We start from the raw sequence: 21,057 nt of genomic DNA on the forward strand, positions 1-21,057 counted from the left end.
GTAGCTCTAAGATGCAGAACACATGGCTTCCAAGGTTGCTGTGGAAAGGAAAAGAGGGCTGGAGGAGCAAATGGAATGTTTATAAGGTCAAGGACTACTCTAATTTAGTTTTCCTATGTGCCCAAGAAGAGAAAATTATGCAATGAACACATAGTGTTGACTCTACCACAATCCCCAAATATAATTCAGAATAGTTAAGATATAAAAGAATATTTAGTCAAAAGTGCTTCATTGTGCACTTAATATTTATTGCTGACAAAAAATGTTATTTAAGAATGAATAAAGCCCCACACTAGGCTTATTGTGGTTAGGTTTAGAAGCTATCAGAAGCCTGCTTTTTTTTTTTTTTTTTTTTGCGGTACGCGGGCCTCTCACTGTTGTGGCCTCTCCCGTTGCAGAGCACAGGCTCCGGACGCGCAGGCTCAGCGGCCATGGCTCACGGGCCCAGCCGCTCCGCGGCATGTGGGATCTTCCCGGACCGGGGCACAAACCCATGTCCCCTGCATCGGCAGGCGGACTCTCAACCACTGCGCCACCAGGGAAGCCCCCAGAGGCCTGCTTTTTATTCAAGCAAGGCTGTTCTAGCATATTTCAATTTTGGAAAAACAAAGGCTAATCTTTTTGGGAGATAATTCTTTGTAGGTGCAGATATATCTGAAGTGATCAAAATAAATTCGATTTATGAACCAATACTTTTTCTTATAGTAGCTGTGCCTTATCATATCTCATAATTATCTATACATGTTTCAAAAGTGTTGAAAAATGAAAAGGTTACATTTTAGGTGGGAGAGAAATAATTTTATAAGCAGGTGCTTATCTTTTTACATGGAATGACTGGAAAACCTAGCACATTAGAACCTAACTCTCACAGTGAAGCAATCTCAAGTTCAAGTTTACTTTTGTTAACAAACAGATTCTCTGGTTCCAGGGGTTGCAAATGTTCTATATCCTCTAGTTTGAATGATTAATGAAGATAAGTGATGTACAACGTGGGTATCTGAAAAAAAAGAATATCTAGGTGAAAGTGATTTTTCTTTTCATTTTCTAACTCCCTGAATTAAAAGACGTCTGTTTAAAAAAATTTATGATTTCCTTTCTCAAAGAGAATTACATTATTTATATTATATACTATTTTCTCTACCCTACAGGATTTAGGTAATCCATTCAGAATGTAAATATGTCATTGCCTTAGGTGATATCCCTTTGCAATTTGCATGTCTATTACTTTTTCCTACGTGATAACATGATTCTTCTATTACTTTACTGTATAATAACTCTGCAAAAAATGTTTTTTTTTAATTAATGACTGATGGCTAAACACTTTTCCTATATTAATTTGCTCTCTCTCCCCCCAGTGTGTATGAGCATGAGCCTGTGTGTGTATAGGGATTGCCAGTTCCAGGTCCTTTGTTAATTTTTTCTGTTTGTATGTTTCATTTTTTAAACCAATTTTTCTAACTATTTATATATTAAGCCAGAAACTACTTTGTTACCCACGTTTTAATAATCTCTTCCTGATTTGAGTGATATTTTTTATAGCAAGGTGGCTTTAAATTTTTGTTTAGCCGTATCTTCTCTAGAACATTATGTGTTTTGCTGCTATGCTCAGAGGCCTTTCTCATCTTATTTTTACATCAACAGTTTCCTTTAGCTGTTTTTCTTTTACATTTAAGCTTTAAATCTATTTAATTTTGAGACTAATTCTGTAGTCTCAGAGACTTTGTAATCATTTCCCCTGATTCCAAAGTTCAACCAGGTTTACATTTTACAAATGGAACATATTGCACAGTTTATTCTTATTTTAAAGTCAATAGCATATTAGAGGGTCCTGAGAACACTTTTCTTACTTCTGTTTCACCCTAGGAACACTGGTCCTCTTTAGCAGGAGTACAGCATGGTGGTCGACTCCAGGGCTATATCCGGTGCTGCACTGCCAGCTACATGACACTGGCGAGTGCTTTCTCCTTTGCAAAATAGGGCCAGTAATGGTACCTAGCTCACAGGTTGTTGTGAAGAGTAAATGCATATGTGGTATGTTTTAAGTATAAGCTATCATTTTTGTTTTCCTTGGGTCAAGATCCCTCTATTTCATGAGTCAGTAATATCTCCAAATAAACTGAAACTTTGGGAGGGCAGTGGTTATTCTCATACTGTTCTTGCATTCCACAAAATGTCTATCAGAAATAGGTAGAAGTGATCTATAAATAGTTATGAAAATTCTAAAAAAGTAAAATCAAAAGGCACATTTCTTCAGGAGCAAAAGCTATCTCATAGTAAAATGGAATAGTATTTTCTAATTAATAAAGAATTTCTTCCATAAGAATTTTAAAAGTCAAATTTATAAGAATTTGTTATTTTACATTGGAGACAAGGTAGTTAATGAATATGAACGACAAGTACTTTATATTTTGTCAGCAAGTGTTTCTCAGTACACTCACTGTAAAATCATTTGATGTGACTCAGAGGTGAAATAATAATTTAATACATGATATTAACCTATGAAATAATTTAACGTCATAAAAAGTGACTTGATTTGCTTGCCGTTCTTTATGTCTCAAGTAATTGCCAAAAGGTGAAAGCTCATTTCTCAGACAAATTCAGAATACAGTACGAGATATCTTTATGAATATATGTGTAGAAACTGGCTTTTTCAGTACTAATTTGATTTGTAGAAAAAGATGACATTTAATCTTTCTGAAGATGTGCTCAGCTTTAGTTAAACCGTGAGATGTAATATTTAATGCATCTTAATCTGTTGAATGTAATACAGACATAAAGTCAATAGAACTCCATCAAAGAAAGAGAGAAGAGATTAGGAATCAGAGGAATAGAGTTTAAAGATTTATAAAAGAAACTATTATAGGTATGGATAGAAAAAAATGTAGAAAAATGCCTTGTCTTTTTGCAATTTTCATTACTATTTTGCAATAGCCTCAACACTGTCTATTGTATTGTATTAAAAAAAAAAGGATTAGAAAAACTACGCTGTTTGTGAAAGCAACACTCAAGGCAGAATTTATATAAGAAAGTACAGGGAGAAGGAGTAGGTAAATTTGTTTTGTAATGAGAAGTAAAAGGAGACATTATATATATTACACTATATTACATAGAGACTTAAGGAAAGGAAGAGTAAAAAGAATGTGCAAGGGATGACAGCATGGAAGTGTAAGTAAGGCTCGTTTTTATGACTGGTGTGGCTGGAATATAAAACATGTGGTAAAGAGGCAAGGAATATTTTTATTTTCATGGACATGTAACTTCTAGGCCTTGTGTTAAAATTCCTTGGTTATTACTAAAAATATACAAGATATAATCAAATTGATGAATACCTTGAGGGTACAGAATATGTACCCTAGCATATTCTTTTGTACCCTAAACAAGTAGCACTGTGACACAAACAAGATACGAACTGAAAATTGTGAAACACATCAATGAATGGATGAAATGAAATAAATTAAGAATTATCAAATATTAAAGTGAAGTGGATCTTAGAAGGTAATTCTGTCCAGTCTCTAGACATTTTCTAAGTTCTTCCTATACAATACTTAAATGATTTTGTAGCTTCTCCTTAATCACTTTTAGTGATATAATGCTTTCTACCTCACAACATAGCTTTGGTCACTGTTGGAAAAACTGGAATTATTAGAAACATCCCTGCATGATTGACAAAATATTCTTCCTCTTGGTGTAGAACCACCACCTATGAGTTTGCCTGCCATTTTTGGAACAGGGCCTCTAGGAGGGTCTGCTTGGTCTTCCCTATCTTCACCCCAAATACATCACCCCCCAAATTATAGTGAGGGCAGCTATGCAAATAGACAGCAATTTTATCCTGGCCATAACTGTGGCCAGGAATAGAAAGCAGGTTCAAACTAGTCCAATAATAATATCCTGACTTCCTAGCAATAAGGAAGGCCAATATTTGATTGGGTCAAATACAGGCACTTGGTCCAAGTAAGGCCAATTAAAATCCTCCTGAGATAACTGGAATCAAATCTGAGAAAAAGTCAACATTTCTTTGGTGGCTGAATCTCTACAATATAAAACTCAGGAGGTGTCAGCAGCCAAGATTTCTGAAACACAGAAAACGTCAAGTTGTAGAAGGAAAACTAGAACAAGTACGAAAAGAATATCTGAGGCTGAGGCACAGAGAATGCTGATGGCATCTGAGTCCCTGTATTCCTGCTTCTCTTACAGATGGATTGCTGATATTTCCATTAATTAACCAGTGTATTTTCCATAAATACTCCTTTTAATGTTGTAGTTTTTCCTCGTTTTTTTTTTTGTGTGTGTGTGTGTTTTTATGTTTTCATTTCTGCTTATGCTGAATTTCTCTCATCTGCAACTAAAGAAGAACCAATATAATTGGCAATCTGGCTCACGGGCCCAGCCGCTCCGCAGCATGTGGGATCCTCCCGGACCGGGGCACGAACCCATGACCCCTGCATCGGCAGGCGGACTCTCAACCACTGCGCCACCAGGGAAGCCCCTGGTTTAGTGATTTTAGATCGTTAGTCTCAGTAGTGATTGGTCATCCTTCTGGTCAGTCAAGTTCCAAATCTCTGATTACTGGCCTTGGCCAGGATCCTGACTCTGATTCCCATTTGCTGCCTTGCTTGATGGTTTGCATTTATACTCTGTGCTCTTTACTGGCTATATTTAAACTGGTTTAGGGATTTAGAAGCTATATAGATAGAATATTTGACATAATTTTTGTTTGAACCATAATTTTAAATGAGCTTAAAAATCTCAGCTTACGATAGGGTAAAAAGTTGGAGAAAAAAATAATTACTTTTGAATATTATAACAGTTTATGAAGTACTTCCCATTGTCAGATCTTTTTAAAAAAAATCTTCTTTGTGAAAAGAATGTGGATTTTAACATTTAGATTAGAATAAAACAAACCAGCTGAATTATAGATAAAGCCAGTGAGAGTAAACAAATAAATATAGTGTTCATAATTACTGGAAGAATATCAGTATATTTGCACTGTTTACTGCAAAGAATGTGTGAATGAATCATGGCTGCTGAAATGATTTAAGGTAAAGTTGCTTAATATTTTTATGAGAATATGAAAGAACAGGAAAGTAGCACATTAATTCATAGCCTTATCAAAGCCATTAAAATAACACGGATACAAACAAACAGCATCTTACAAAGATAAAATCTATAAATACATACAACTTATTAGGTTTTAGAAGAGCAGATGGTACTTTCTGTCACTGACTTTAAGGCTTTAAATTTTGTAGGTGTTGGCTATGAGTCTCTAAGTTGTCTAAATGCTGACTTTTGATATTGTTTGTGGATTTGGGCAATGGCTGATTTACATGCCTAATTCCATTAAAAATATTTTTCTTCAAATAAAAACACTGGATAAACTAGGAGAAGATCTTTGTAACGCATATTAATAACAAAGGACTATATCTAGAACTGCTGATTAAAAAAAAAAAAAGCACAACTCAGCATGTATTTCCCCATGTTTATACTCTAGAGATACTCTAGTATAATTCACAAAGAAAAGTATAAAGGAATCTTATAGAACACTTAGTTACAATAGGGCAAATATTTGAAAAAAATGGAAATGGTCATCAACAGGAAACTGAACAGAATTCTGTACAGCAGTGAAAAAGAATGAAATACAGCTATATGTAACAACAGATAAATCTCAGAAACGTACTAAACAAAAAAGTTGTAGAATGATCTGTAGGGTATAATATCATTCATATAAAGATGTAAAACTCTAAACCAGTATTGTAGAGTATATTGTTTTGAAATACATATGTAATAAAAATAAACTGAAACCATGGGGATTATATATTTGATGGTTGTAATTTCTGGTGAGGGAAGAAGGGAACTGTGACCACTGAGGAATACACTGGAATCTGAATGTTACTGTTAACCACTTACTTCTTAGGCTGCATTGTAAGATGCAAAGTTTTTTTTAATATTGCTATGCAATATTTCACAATGAGAATATTTAAAACAAACAATTACAAATAAAATCATGAGAGGAAATGGCTAATATGAGAAGGTTTTCTGTCTAGAAAGATAGGTAGCTCAGAAATTTTGTTTTTTAAACAAAATTTGAGGAATATAGTGATTTGCCAGGATGCCAGCCTACGAGTGGTGAAACAAAAGGAATTCTACATGTCATATGCTATTCAGGTTTAGAAACAAGCAAAAATTCTAAATGAAAACTGAAACAAAGCCAATGCCAAAAAGCATGACTAGAAGGAGGGGAAGGTGACAGTCCCAAACCAAATCTGTAGGATTATAAGCTGATTGCAGGTATTTCATTCTTTCATGCATTTTTTTTTCATTCACGCATCCTTTCATTTTCAACAAGACCTTTTGGAACCCCTCCAATGTGCCAGGCATTGTGATAGATCTGTGCTGTCCAACATAGTATCCATTAGCCATATATGGTGATTTAAATTGAAATTAATTAAAATGAAATACAATTAAAAATCTATTCAGCAGTTACATTAGCCACATTTCAAGTGAATAGTGATTCTAAGTGATCATGTGGCTTAGTATAATGCTTACCATTTTGGACAGCACAGATTTGGAACACTTTTGTCATTGTAAAAAGTTCTATTTAATGGTACTATTATAGATGCTAGGACGACAGCAATGAAAAACCCAGACTCTGAATTTTAATGGAAAAAAGAGTAAATAAAGGAAACGATTATAAACTTGTAATATATGTTAATAATGAGTCATTAGAAGAAAATATAGTAGAGTAAGTGGATAGAGAGTGAAGGGGATGATCTGATGCAGGGATTTTCATAAGGAATCATAGCAATGGAAGGAAAGGCATTTCCATTTATTGGGAGGGAACTGAAAAGAAAAAAATGTGTGGCTTCATAAATGCCAACAGAAACAACTGTTTTAAGAAAAGAGCACAAGAATTTTACAATTGTAATCAGAAGCAATAAATCAGGAAGGAGAATGTTATGAGCTCCCTGGCACAAGTAGAGGGATAAGACAAACCAGTAGAGGGATACCCTGCATTGTCAGAACAGGAGGAGGCCATGAAGGGCACAGATTTGTTTGGTGATATTAAATTAGAATATAAGTGTGATTCCTTCTAATTCCTCTCTGAAGCAGGGGGTGATATTTTTCAAAAGAAACAAATTGGAAATAATTTAAGAAGATGTAAGATTTGAAACAACTGATGTCTGAACTTTTTTATCCTAAAATTAACTCTCCCTTACCTACCCTTCTTTGGACTCTATTCCTCCTCATGACCCAATTTCTAGAACCAAATTATTCATTGTTTTCCAACTGAGTGGAACCATTCCAGCTTTAATAACCTAGCCCAATTCAAAAATCATATCTGTAATTCTTTCATCCCCTCTTCCAGTAGCCTATCTAATAATGTAGCTCATGTCCCGTCTTCTCAGGAATCTGTGTTTTTTGGTAGTAGTGCACTGATAAATATTTAATAACCACATCTCAAGACAAAAACAAAAACGGAAATAAGACCTGATTTGTGGCATTTGCTGATTTTCATGGTATAAATCTACTCACCATGGCTGATTTCAAACTACCACGTGGTCTCAACTGACTTGCAAAAATAATGAAAATTTAACAATCAGCTTTCTGGCAAGACCTGTGAAGGGCAAGTTAACAAGCTAGTCGGCCGTGGTGAAAACAGCCTGAGGGTTTCTGGCAGCAGGGATCAGGCCCAGGCTGATAGGATGCTTTGGATGAATGTCAGCTGGAATGCTCTAGACCTTTTTGTTGTTATTTTCTGCTCTCGCATTAGGGTTGGTTCTAGAGTAAATTATTTACAATTACTCTTTCTGGGCCATTCTTAGCTCATTCCTGCTTTAGGACTTTCGCATCTCAGCTTTTCCTGGATGACTCCTCCCTAAGATCTTTTGGCACATTCTCTCAGTTCATTATACTCAGCCGTCATTTTCTCAAAGAGGACTTCTCCCTGATACCCTCTTTAAAATGGACTCCCTCCCACCTCCACGCTGTCTCCTCCAATCACTGCTCTGCTTTGTCCCACGTGTTATGGTATGTTTATAGTCATGATCATTGTCCAAATATTTTTCTAAGTTCCATTGTGACATGTTCTTCTATATAGTTTATTTATAGTTTATTTCTTAATTTCCACAAGCATGAGGATTTTCTAGCTATCATCTTTTTCTTTTCTTTTATAGCTTTATATATTGTAAGCTTTTTATTTCAAGATAATTATAGATTCACAGGAAGTTGCAAAGAAATATACAAGGTTTTCTGTCTGCTTCACCCACCATCCCTCAGTGTTAGCATCATAAGTTACTATAGTACAACATCAAACCACAAACCATAGAGCTTATTCAGATTTCACCAGTAATACATGCACTTCTTTGTGTGTGTATATATAGCTCTATGAAATTTTATTACACGTATAGCTCTGTGTAAGCACCACCATGATCAAGATACTTAACTGTACATCATCATAACACTCCCTGATGTCACCCCTTTCCCACCTCTAGCCCTAGACAACCAATGATTTGGTCTCCATCTCTATAATTACGTTATTTCATGAATAAAATGGAATATGCAATACAAATCTTTTTGAGATTGGCTTTTTTTCACTCAGCATAATTAATATGGGGTTCATCCAAGTTGTTGAGTGTATAGAGACTCTGTTCCCTTTTACTGTGGGGTAGTATTCCACACTACAGATGTATACAATTTGTTTCACTATGTACCACAGAAGGTCATCTGGGTAGTGTGCAGGTTTTGGGTAGTATGAACAAAGCTCCTAAGAATATTCTTGCATAAGTTTCTGAGTGAAAATAAGTTTTCCTTTTTCTGGGATATATGTTTAAGAATGCAACTGCAGGGTCATATTGACAAGTCATTTTTAGTTTTAAAAGGAACTGCTAAACTATTTTCCATAGTAGCTATATCATCTCACACTCTAACCAGCAGTGTATGAGTGACCCAGTTTCTCCACATCCTTGCCAGCATTTGGTGTTGCAACTATTTTTTTGTTTGTTTTAGCCGTTCTGATAGGTGTATAGATATCTCACTGAGGTTTTAATTTCTACTTCTTATTGCTGAGAATAGGTTGTGGGTTCTAGCTCCCCACTGGATCTTCACTGACACCTCCTTCACCAGGAGAGGTAGGAGTGCCTAGTCATTGCTTCAGACATGGACGCCACTGACACCACAGAGAGGGTGTGGCCTCATTACTGCTGGACTGCAGTACAAGTTGTGACTCACTATTAAGCTTGCTCTGAGGCCACCCCAGTGGGGAAGTCAAGAGGTACTCACTAGTGCTGTTGGGAGGTGTGGAAGTCCAGTCTCCCCACACAGTATCCACTGATGCTGAGATGGGGGAGCCTTGCCTCCAACCAGTGGGGATGGAAGTCCTGGATTCCTACAGGACATCAGAGTCTTCTGACATTACCCCAGCAGGAAATTGGGGGTGCCTCGTTTCCACCTAGCAAGAGTGGAAATCATCTAGGCTCCTCACTCTGCCTTTGTGGGGTCAGTTTTTTCTGTGGTGTTTGGCTGGAGTGGAGAGGTTATTATCCAAATTTATTCTCTCTTGCTAAGCTGCCCCTTTCCTGGCCCCTTGGCTACAGAGAGCACGCTTTTGTCAGAGCATTATTTGGTCTGCATGCATTGGCATATCTGGATTTCTGGTTTCTTTAGCTTCAAGTATGGGATGTATCAGACAAAAAGAAAATCTTGGAAACTCACCACCTCATTGTTCCTCTGATCTCAAGGTGCCTAGCCAGTCTGCCTTCTTCTCTCCACCTTTCAAAGTCTTATGACTGTTTTATATATAATGTCCAGGGTTTTTTGTTGTATGTAGAGGAAGGAATAGGGATAACTACATTCACTCCATATTCCTGAAAGTGGAGGTTGAGCACACTGAATTTTATGCTTGCTTCTGTATTTTCTGTATTGTTATATTCAAGATAGTATTTTTCCTGAACTTTTTCACTAATTCTTTCTTCAGTCTTGTCATACCTGCTTTTAAATTGAACCAGTGAGTTTAGAATTGCAGTTACATAGCAGTTTGCAGTTCATGGATTTCTAACTAGCTTCTTTTCAAATCTGCAATATCAATTTACATAATTTTTAGTTCTGAAATTTAAAATGTTGATGTTATATTTATAAACATGTTAAGCATAGTTGTTAGGTGGTTTATATCTGGTAATTTCACACTCTGGAGTAACTTTGGATCAGTTTCTGCTGTCTTTCCTTTTCTGTTGACTTGTGTTATCTAGTCCTTTTGTGTGCTGGATTCCCTTTGAGTTGTGCTGGGTAAGAGTCACCTTAATTCACTTTCATCACGTGAGATTTTGAGGCCATTATTGCAATCAAATTACATTGGTAATTCTCTCTACCTCTGTATATATTTGACTTGGTCCATAATAAAACATATTTTAAAAAAAGGAACTGAGGGAATGTAAAGAAGAGATGACAGCAAGGTTTAACTTTATCATATGAAATGAAACAATGTAGGTTCTAGAATTCCCAAAGGGCCTTGAGCCCACAGCTTCAATGATGAATGCTAAATTATCTAGTACTCAGGCCCAGTGTCTGTTTAAGCTAACAGCAGAGCAGGGGATCAAAGATGCCTCTTTAATGAGAATTTTTATATTTGGTTTTCCTAAATAGGTTCATAGAAGTCATCACAGGAAAAAGAGTATATTGTTGGTTTCCTTACATTTTAACATAATTTAGTATTTATTTTTACATATATAAATTGCATACTATTAGAAACCTATCCTGACATTACCAGTTCTTGAGTTGACAATTTATAGTGTAATTAAAACTAATTTTGATTCATGATAGTTAAATGTTTTTCTTTTTAATTAGGTTTCAAAGGACTGTAAATAACCATGGCTGAAAATAAGATAATTTCCCATTCTTCCACTGGAGGAGAGCAAAAAAAGAAAGGTAAGTTTATCCTTAAGTGATTTCCTTTGAAACTAGGTCATAGATAAATGTGACTCAGGTCACTCACAGAAGACAGTTGTAAGGACAGTAGTGTTCTCCAGGACCAGGGGTCACAAAACCAAAATTTACTGGGATCAGGAAGGTGAGGTAAGCAAAAGGAGTAAATCAGTTTAAGGAAAACCCACTGTATGGATTATAATCAATTTCTTATATAATTACTACTGAACTACAGTATAAGCAGTATCATAGGTAGGTAGTACAATGGTCTGCTGGAGTCAGCTCTTACTAGCTCATGTGAGCCAACTGTATACATCTCTTCTCAATTCCACTCCATTGACTGGTTGAAATTGGTGGTATGGTGACAGGTGGTTATTAAAATTTTACCAGCACACCACTGAAGAGAAACATACAAAATGAAAAATGAAAAAAATACTTGTATAATTCTATTTTAAAAATTGTATTAGATTTTACCACATTACTTTGCAACTTGGGCCCCTTTTGCATCTTTTATTCTGCATCATGTTAGCAATATCATGTCTTTGCGTGATATAGAACAGAGGTCAGTAAATTACAGCCCATGGGCCAAATCTGGTCAGCAGCCCTTTTTGTACAGCCCAAAAGCTAAGAATAGTTTTTACATTTGTAAAGGGTTGTAAAAAGAAACAAAACAAAGACGAATATGCAACAGAGACAGCATGTGACTCACTAAACCAAAAATTTTTACTACCTGGACCTTTATAAAAAAAAGTCTACCAATCCTTGGTATAGAATTTTGTCTCGAATTCTTAACTGGGAACAATAGTCTTCATATGAGTTATCCATTGCTGCCCTAAGGCCATGTAACAACCAACCACAAAAAATGCAGGTACATAGAGCATCATAAACATTCATTTTAGCTCACTTGTACTGGGTGGTTCTCAAGTGGGCCCAGGAAGTCTCACTCACACAACTGCAGTAAGCCACAGGCCAGCTAAGCATCATTACAGATCTTGCTCATTTGAGCTGGGCCTTCACAGGCCTAGGGTGTTGGTTGGGAAAACCACGCTGACTCAGCCCTGCACCATGTTGTCTCTCATACTCTTACAGCAGCCTGACCTCGTGGTGTACGAGGGGGAACAGAAGGTCACAAGGCCAAGGCTCAGAACTGGCACCCTATCATTTCTGCTATATTTTATCAGCCAAAGCAAGTCATAGGCCCAGCCTAGAGTCAAAAGGCAAGGGATTAGACTCCACCTCTTAGTGGTAGATGCTGCAAAGTCACATTGCAAAAGAAGGTGAACACTGGAAGGAGAAAATTAGTGGGGCTATTACTGCAATCAAAGCACTACAGTCTTATTTGGGCTATAAAAGAAAGCAGTCAGTTAGTATTACAAACATAGTTGAGGATATCACACAATGGATTTCATGTAGGATTACGAATCTTGCGTAGGATTTTTAGTGGCTTAGCACCACAGTTACTTTCAGAATATTTCAGTAAGTTTGGTTTTTAGCTCTTTATTCATTCTATCAATATTATTTGACAAAATTGATGTTATTTCATTTTCACAGATTTTGTGTAGTGATGTTTAAACAAAAACTTTTCATGTCTGGAAAATGACTTCAACCTCAGATTAGCAAAATGGACTAGGTTTCTCACATAAAACAATTTTCCCAAAGATACAATTTGGAAAGAGATAGGATAATCAAATTATACTTGTGCCTATCTCATGTTTAAATATTTGAAAAGAACTAGTGAAAATTTTTGGATTAATTATAATGTTAATTAAAAACTAATAGTTTGTTCCAAGACTTCAGAGAGCTGAGCTGGTGATTTCCCTCTGAATAACCTGACAAAGACTCTTTATTTTGTACTGGAACATAAAATGACCAGTCCATACTGGATTGCAAGCAAAAGCTCTTGTGTGTGGTACATTAGGAGAAAGTTAATCATGTTAAACACGACAGGACACCTACTTTCCGTCTATGCAATGGAGAAATATAGTCAGATAAAACCACACATCACATTATACAGTGGAATCTAAGGGTTCTTTGATATAGGTTATTCCTGCAAATGCATACAAAATGGAAATACATCTGGCTGGGTAACTGTGTGGAAAATAATATGGTTAATAAACTCTTTTGAAATGTACTTAGTAAGTTCAGGATATTTGTATTTAAATGACATTAGGACCAATATTTGGAACGCTGGCATAAACAGTGATTATCAGTTAAAATTAATTTCTATCTCTTTGGCATCATACCATCATTAAGCTCCCTATCCTCTTTGTAAGACAACAACAAATACTATAAAGAACATTCAGCTTATCAAGCAGAGCATTGAGATGTCCATGTTCAAACTACAGAAACTTAGCAGTCTTAGCAAATTTTAAACTTTTAAGCCCAAAGAAATCTTTGCTGGATAATGTATTGAACCTAATTATGCACCAACCTTTGAAAAGGTTTGTCATTAACATCACAAGAAGACAACCTCAGATCTTATTTATTAACTTCTACCAGATGATATTCAACATAATAATACTCTTCTTCACATGAAAAATAAATCCTTTCCTTATATTGTGTAAATCACCCTGCAACTACTGTGGTTATATCAAAATTCTTATTATACTATAAATAAGCTTAGCAAACTGGATGATTATTCTGTGCTCTCAGTTGAAATAAAAAATAAAACAAATTATTAAACTTTCCAACTGTTCTGTAGAGTCACAGCCATATCTTAAACATGCTGACCAACAGCATTTTCACATGACTCCTGTTTACAAACAGTTAGCTCTGGGATACTAATTTCTATTACAATTAAAAGTACATTTTTACAAACTTACCACCTGTAATATTTGGATACTCAGGCAATATATTCACTAAAGTGCATTTCATGGCACCATCACTTATTTACTTGTATTAAGATACTGATATTGCCTTAATTTTTCTATGTATTCTTTTTCATAATGCATCCTTTCCATATAAAAGGCAGAGGCTGTATAATATTGTGTTTTTAGAGAATAACACCTTTCTATGTTGAAATAGGAAATATTTCATACATGTAAAAATATCTGTAACATATATGTAAAGGACAACAAACACTGATAAAATTGAGTATCTGTGCACTCATAATGCACATTAAGAAACAGTACACTGTGTTCTCTCATCTCTTCCAAATCACATTTAGTTTTATATATTATATGTAAATATGCTAATATACCTTTATTATATAGTTTTACATATTTAATCTCATAATTTTAACTGTCATTAATTCACTAATATTAGACAATCTGAAAATGAGTTAATATTTTTACTTTCTTCTATTGTTTAGTCTAGATCCTTTAGTACTCTGTTAAATGTAGGCAATAAAAATGTGCTCACTTATCTCCCTGTTCCTGATTTTTAAGATGAGACTTTTAATGTTTCACCACTAAATATGACTCTTTTAGTTTTTTTTATAGTTTACTATAAATTGTGAACATGTATTGAATTTTATTTATTTCATTTGGTTAAACTTTACAGGTATTGATACAATATTGTTAATAATGTTTCATTTTTATATCCTCTGTATGCAATATTTCTGCTTTACATTCATAAGTTGTATTTGTTTCTTCTGTTTCTTCTCTTTTGTCTTGATCAATTTTGCGAGATGTATTCATTGGTGCTATATTTTTCAAAGTGGTAATTTCTCACCTTTTAAATAATCTCTAGGGTTGTTTTCTTGTTGTTGTTGGTTTGCTTTCTGTTAATTTCAGATATTATTGCCCCCTTATCTTCCTTCTACTTTCTTTGGGTTTGTTTTCCCATATATTCTTAATTTGGATGGTTAAATCACTAATTTTCAGCCTTTTTTCTTTTCTAATATAATTACTTAAAGTTACAAATTTCCCTTCACATATCATAGAGATAACAAAAAGGACTGGATGTCAAATCAGACTCACATGAAAACTGACTCATCATGCAGAGATTCACTCAGCATGTAGCTTTATTCAGTGCTGGTATCAATAATACTGTATTTAACTTTAAAAACTTGAATTATAATTCATACACTACCATAAAAATTCACCTCTTTCAACTGCGTATTTTCAGTATAATCACAAGGTTGTGCAACCATCACCATTATCTAATTCCAGTACACTTTCATAACCCCAAAAAGCAGCCCTATACCATTAGCTGCCACCCCCCATCCCAGCCCCTGGCAACCACAAAGCTACTTGCCTTTCGGTAACATCGTGGGCCTGGTGGGTGTCGACCAGTTCCTGGTGAAGACAGGCACCATAACGACCTTTGAGCATGCCCACTACACGCACGTGATGAAGTTCAGTGTAAGCCTGGTCTTCAGGCTCGCTGTGGAAGCCAAGAACCCGGCTAACCTGCCCAAACTGGTCAGGTGGAGGGGCTGAAGCCGCAGGCCAAGTCGGATCCCAGGGAGCAGTGCATCATCAAGGAGTCGGGGAGCACATCACTGCAGGTGCCGTTGAGCTGCACCTGGTGATCTGCCTGAAGGACCACACTTGCATCCCCTATCAAGAAATCCAACCATGTCATCTGGTACCGTGAGACCGTCTCCGAAAAGTCGAATGTGCTTTGCCCGTCCAAGACCTGCAACAAGTGCAATCCGTTGCACATGGAAGCGCGGCCCTTCCCCAATGACCTGGCGGTGGACAGCAGGAGCGCGGTGTCCGCCCACCAGGAGGTCAAGTATTGGCCTGGCCAACTACCTGGAAGAGAAGTACGAGTGGGATGTGGCCTAGGCCCGCAATATCTCGTGCGCCGGCACCAGCCCCGATATCCCCACCGACATCACCAGGGGTGTGCAGTCCCTCAACGAGAGCAAGTACAGCGTCGTGGCCGGCCTCCAGTGGGGGCGCTGTGCCAGGAGAACACGCGGGGCGTGCGCTTCGAGGTCCTAGATGCGACGCCGCCCGGGATGCCACTCAGATCGCCCCCACCGTCCGCCCGGCGCCGCCTCTACGCCGCATGCTGACAGCCAGCGCGGGTTCCTGGAGCCCAGTACCTTGCGGAGAGCCGGGGTCAGGAACAAGTGCTTAGTGGCGTCCTGTACAGAAGCGGAGCCGCGTCTTCGAGGAGTCCCAGGTGGCCCGCACCCCCATGTCGTGAAGGCCTACCTGCCAGTCAGCGAGCCCTTTGGCATCACCGCCAACCTGCGGTCCCACACGCGCGGGCGGCCAGGCCTTCCCCCGTGTGTGTGTGTGTGTGTGTGTGTGACCACTTTCAGTCCTGCCCAGAGGCCCCTTCGCCAACACCAGCGCCCCAGCCAGGTCGTGGCGGAGACGCGCAAGAGCAGAGGCCTGAAGCAAGGCAGTCCAGCCGCACAACTTCCTGAACAACTCACGGAGCAGCATCTGCTCCGCCATAAGTGACTGCAGCATCGAGCCGCGAATTCTCCTCAAGACACCGCGAGAACGTCCGGACGCAGTGATGCTCCGCCTACGGGATTTTAGGTTCCACTCGGTGCCACCTCTCAACGTTAAAGCCTGATAACCTTTTCTGCTGACATTTATATCAAGGACTTCCGAGGTAACAGAATTGCCCTCACAGCAGGGATTTATTTGGCAAGTGGAGGGTGTGGGGAGGGGGGATGGGAGACCGTTTTGGACTTTTCATAGAAATTAATTGATAAAATAGTTGGCATTGTGTGTCTGCCTTCTTTTAAACTGGAATTCTGTCGAGATTCTTTTTTTGTGGCGGAGAAATATTCCATTGTATGTATATTCCACATATTGTTGTTGTTTTTTTTTTTTTTTTTTTTTTCCGTACACGGGCCTCTCACCGCTGCGTTCTCTCCCGTCGCAAAGCACAGGCTCCGGACGCGCAGGCCTAGCGGCCATGGCCCACGGGCCCAGCCGCTCCGCGGCATGCGGGATCCTCCCGGACCGGGGCAGGAACCCGCGTCCCTTGCAAAGGCAGGCGGACTCTCAACCACTGCGCCACCAGGGAAGCCCCCCACATATTGTTTTATAAATTCATCAGTAGATGGGTGTTTGGGTTGTTTCCACTTTTGGACTATTATGAATAATGTTGTTATGAATATTCAAGTACAAGTTCTTATGTGGACGTCTGTTTTCATTTCTGTTGAGTCTACACTTCGGACTGGAATTGCTAGGTCATTTGGTAACTTGATATTTAACTTTCTAATTGCCAATTTTTTTCCAAAGCAGCTGCAGGGTTTTATGTTCCAAATGGCAATGTATGAGGATTCTGGTTTTTCTACCCCCTTGTCAACACTTATTAAATTTTGTTATTTTTTTAAACTTTATTATAGCCATTTTAGTGGGTGTGAGGTGGCATCTTATTGTGGTTTTAATTTGCATTTCCCTAATCACAAATGATCAGGATTTGAAAATATGTTTACTGTCACTTGTATGTGTTCTTTGGAGAAATGTCTCTTTAAATCTTTTGCCCGTTTTTAAATTGGGTTGTTAGTCTTTTTCTGTTCTTGAGTCATAATAATTCTTTATATCTTTTAGAAACTAGACCTTTATTAGATATGTGATTTATGAATGTTTTTGCTCATAGTAGGGTTGTGTTTTCTCTTTTTTTGGGAGTTTTTATGTGAGTTTTTAAAAATTGAGCTACAGTTGATGTACAGTGTTTCAGGTGTACAGCAAAGTAATTCAGTTATTTTCACTTTCTTGATAGTGTCCTTTGCAGCACAAAAATTTTTATTTTCATGAAGCCAATTTAATTTTTTAAATTGCTTGTTCCTTTGATGTCATATTTACCCCTTCATTTTCTTATAAAAGTTTTATAGTTTTAGCTCTTGCATTTAAGTTTATGATCCATTATGAGTTAATTTTTGTACATGGTTTGAGGTAGAAATCAAAATTCATTCTTTTACATTCATATATTCAGTACCATCTGTTGATAAAAAGACTATTCTTTTCTCATTGAATAGTCTTTGCACCCTTTTAAAATTCAACTGACCATAAATATGGGTTTATATCAGGAATCTCACTTCTATTTCATTGATCTACATGTTTGTCCTTATGCCAGTACCACACCATCTTGATTATTTAGATTTGTAATAATTTTTGAAATCAGGAAGTATGATTCCTCCAACTTTGCTCTTCTTTTTCAATATTATTTCAGCTAATCTGGGTCCCTGGCATTTCCATGTTATTTTTAGGGTCAGTTTGAGAATTTCTGAAAAACAGCAACAACAAAAAGCTGCTGGAATTTGATAGAAATTGCATTGAACCTATAGATCAATTTGAAGAGTTTTGGTGTCTTAACAAAATTGTCTTAGAATCCACTAACACAGGATATATTTCTATTTATTTAGGTATTTAATTTTTTCAACAGTTTTGTAGATTCTAGTGAAACTTGTTTAACCAAACAAGTCTTGCACTTCTTTAGTTAATTTTATTCCTAAATATTTTATTCTTTTTGATGCCTTTATTAAATTGTATTTTGGATGCCTTTAATTTTCTTGCCTAATGACTCTGGCTCCAATCTTCAGAACAGTATTGAATAAAAGTGGCAAAGTGTAGCTATGATTATCTTTTTCCTGATCTTAGGGGAAAAACTTCATTCTTTCCTGTAATATCTGATGTTAGCTGTGGATTTTTCACCTTTGTGAAGGAAGTTTCGTACTGTTCCTATTTTGATGAGTGTTTTTATCATGAATGGGATTGAATTTTGTCAAACACTTTTTCTGCATCTATTGAAATGTGTGGTTAGTATTGCATTGATTGATTTTCATACGTTGAAACATTTCTGGAATACATCTCACTTGGACATGATGTATAATTCTTTTTATATGCCACTAGATTTGGTTTGGTAGTATTTTTGAGGATCCATGTGCATAAGGAAATATTTTGTGTATAATTTTATTTTCTTATAATATTTTGTCTGATTTTGCTGTCAGGATAATATGGGGCTCATAGAATGAGTTGGCAAGTGTTCTCTCCTCTTCTGTATAATTTTTGGCAAAGTTAAAGAGGCATCACTGAGGCATTCTTTAAATATTTGGTGATATTCACCAGTGAAGCCATTTGGCCAAGGCCTTTTCTTTGCGGGAGGATTTTTTATTACTGATTTAATTTCTTTACTTGTTATAGTTCTGTTCAGATTTTCTGTTTTTTCTTGAGTCAATTTTGATAGCTAGTGGCTTTCTAAGAATTTGTTCATTTCATCCAGGTTATCTAATTTATTGGTAGAATCTTGTTTATAGTATTCCCTTGTAAACCACTCTGTAAGATAGTAATACCCTTCTTTCATTCTTGGTTTTAGTACTTGGAGTACTGTCTTTTGTTTTGTGTTCCCTTGGTTAGTACTCATGGGAGAAATGGCTACTCAGGTCCTTTGCCCATTTTGTAATCAGATTATTTGTTTTACTGCTGGTGAATTGTATGAATTCCTTGTGTATTTTGGATATTAACCCCTTATCAGGTATATGGTGTGCAAATATTTTCTCCCATTCTATAGGTTGCCTTTTCATTATGTTGATTGTTTCTTTTGCTGTACAGAAGCTTTTTTATTTATTTATATTTATTTTTTAAACTTTTTATTTATCACTTATTTTGGTTGTGTTGGGTCTTCGTTGCTGTGTGCAGGCTTTCTCTAGTTGCATTGAACGGGAGCTACTCTTTGTTGCAGTGCACGGGCTTCTCATTGCGGTGGTTTCTTGTTGTGGAGCACGGGCCCTAGGCACGCGGGCCTCAGTAGTTGTGGCACATGGGCTCAGTAGCTTGTCACACGGGCTTAGTTGCTCTGTGGCATGTGAGATCTTCTCAGACCAGGGATCGAACCCATGCCCCCAGCATTGGCAGGTGGATTCTTAAGCACTGTGCCACCAGGGAAGTCCCTGTGCAGAAGCTTTTTAGCTTGATGTAGTCCCATTTGTTGATTTTTGTTTTAGTTGGTTGTGTTTTTGGTGTCATAGCCAAAAGGTCCTTACAAGAACAATGTCAAGGAGCTTTTTCCCTGTGCTTTCTTTTAGGAATTTTATGATTTCAGGTCTTACTTTTAAGTCTTTAATACATTTCAAGTTAATTTCTGTGAGTGATGTAAGATAGGGGTCCAGTTTCATTCTTTTGTATTTAAATATCCAGTTTTCCCAGCAACATATATTGAAGAGATTATCCTTTCCTCATTGAGTAGCTTTGGCTCCCTTGTCAAATATTAATTGATTATATATGCATGGGTTTATTTCTGGATTCTCTGTTTTGTTCCACTGATCTATGTGTCGGTTTTCATGCCAGTACCATATTGTTTTGACTGTTAGAGCTTTGTAACACAGTTTGAAATAAGGAAGTGTGATGCCTCTAGCTTTATTCTTCTTTGTCAAGATTGCTTTGGCTATTAGGAGTCTTTTGATGTTCCAAATGAATTTTAGGATTTAAAAAAAATTTCTGTGAGAAATGCTATTGGAATTTTGATAAGAATTGAATTGAATGGACATTTTAACAATATTTACTCTTCTCAACCATGAAGAGTAACTCTTTCCGTTTGTTTGCGTTCTTCAATCTCTTTCATCAATATCTTACAGTTTTTGGTATATAGATGTTTCAATTCCTTGGTGAAATTTATTCCTAAATATTTTGTTCTTTTCATGCTGTTGTAAATGAGACTGTTTTGTCTGACATAAATATATATGAGGTCATAAGATATATATATATGATCAGCTACCTCTGATATCTCTTGGTTTCCATTTGCATGGAATATCTTTTTTCATCCCTTCACTTTGAGCCTCTATGTGCCCTTAAAGCTGAAATGAGTCTCTTGTAATAGGATATATATATATAGTTGAGTCTTGTTTTTTTTTTAATTTGCTCAACTCTGTGCCTTTTGATTGGAGAGTTTAATTCATTTACATTTAAAGTGATTATTGATAGGTAAGGATTTCCTAATGGCATCTTGTTGATTGTTTTCCGCCTGTTTTGTAGTTCCTTTGTTCATTTCTTCCTCTCGCTGTCTTCCTTATCGAATATAGCGGTATACTCTGACTCCCTTCTTTTTTTCTTTTGTGTATCTGTAATACTATAGGTTTTTGCTGTGTGGTTACCTTAAGGCTTAAATGAAACGTTTTATAGATATAACAGTCTGTTTGGAGCTGATAGCAACTAAATTTCAATCACATACAAAATCTCTGCCCTTTTATACCCTACCCTCCACATTTTGTGTTTTTGATGTCAC

At 36.8% G+C, this 21,057-nt stretch overlaps 1 protein-coding gene and 1 pseudogene across 1 annotated transcript in view; both read left to right on the forward strand.

Annotated features, from left to right (window-relative positions):
- The first annotated feature begins 10,862 nt into the window (after positions 1 to 10,862).
- Positions 10,863 to 16,280, forward strand: LOC114892686 (annotated as a pseudogene).
- Positions 16,281 to 16,928: 648 nt separating this feature from the next.
- Positions 16,929 to 21,057, forward strand: part of CCDC178 (coiled-coil domain containing 178) — a 370,122-nt gene continuing 365,993 nt past the window's right edge. Inside the window, exon 1 of the mRNA XM_029217904.1 lies at positions 16,929 to 17,031. Within this exon, the coding sequence (XP_029073737.1) occupies positions 16,929 to 17,031 (103 nt within the window). The remainder of the gene's footprint in view (positions 17,032 to 21,057) is intronic.

Source organism: Monodon monoceros, unplaced genomic scaffold (genome assembly GCF_005190385.1).
Source record: "Monodon monoceros isolate NGI ecotype Baffin Bay Population unplaced genomic scaffold, NGI_Narwhal_1 Super_Scaffold_1, whole genome shotgun sequence".
Taxonomy (NCBI): Eukaryota; Metazoa; Chordata; class Mammalia; order Artiodactyla; family Monodontidae; genus Monodon; species Monodon monoceros.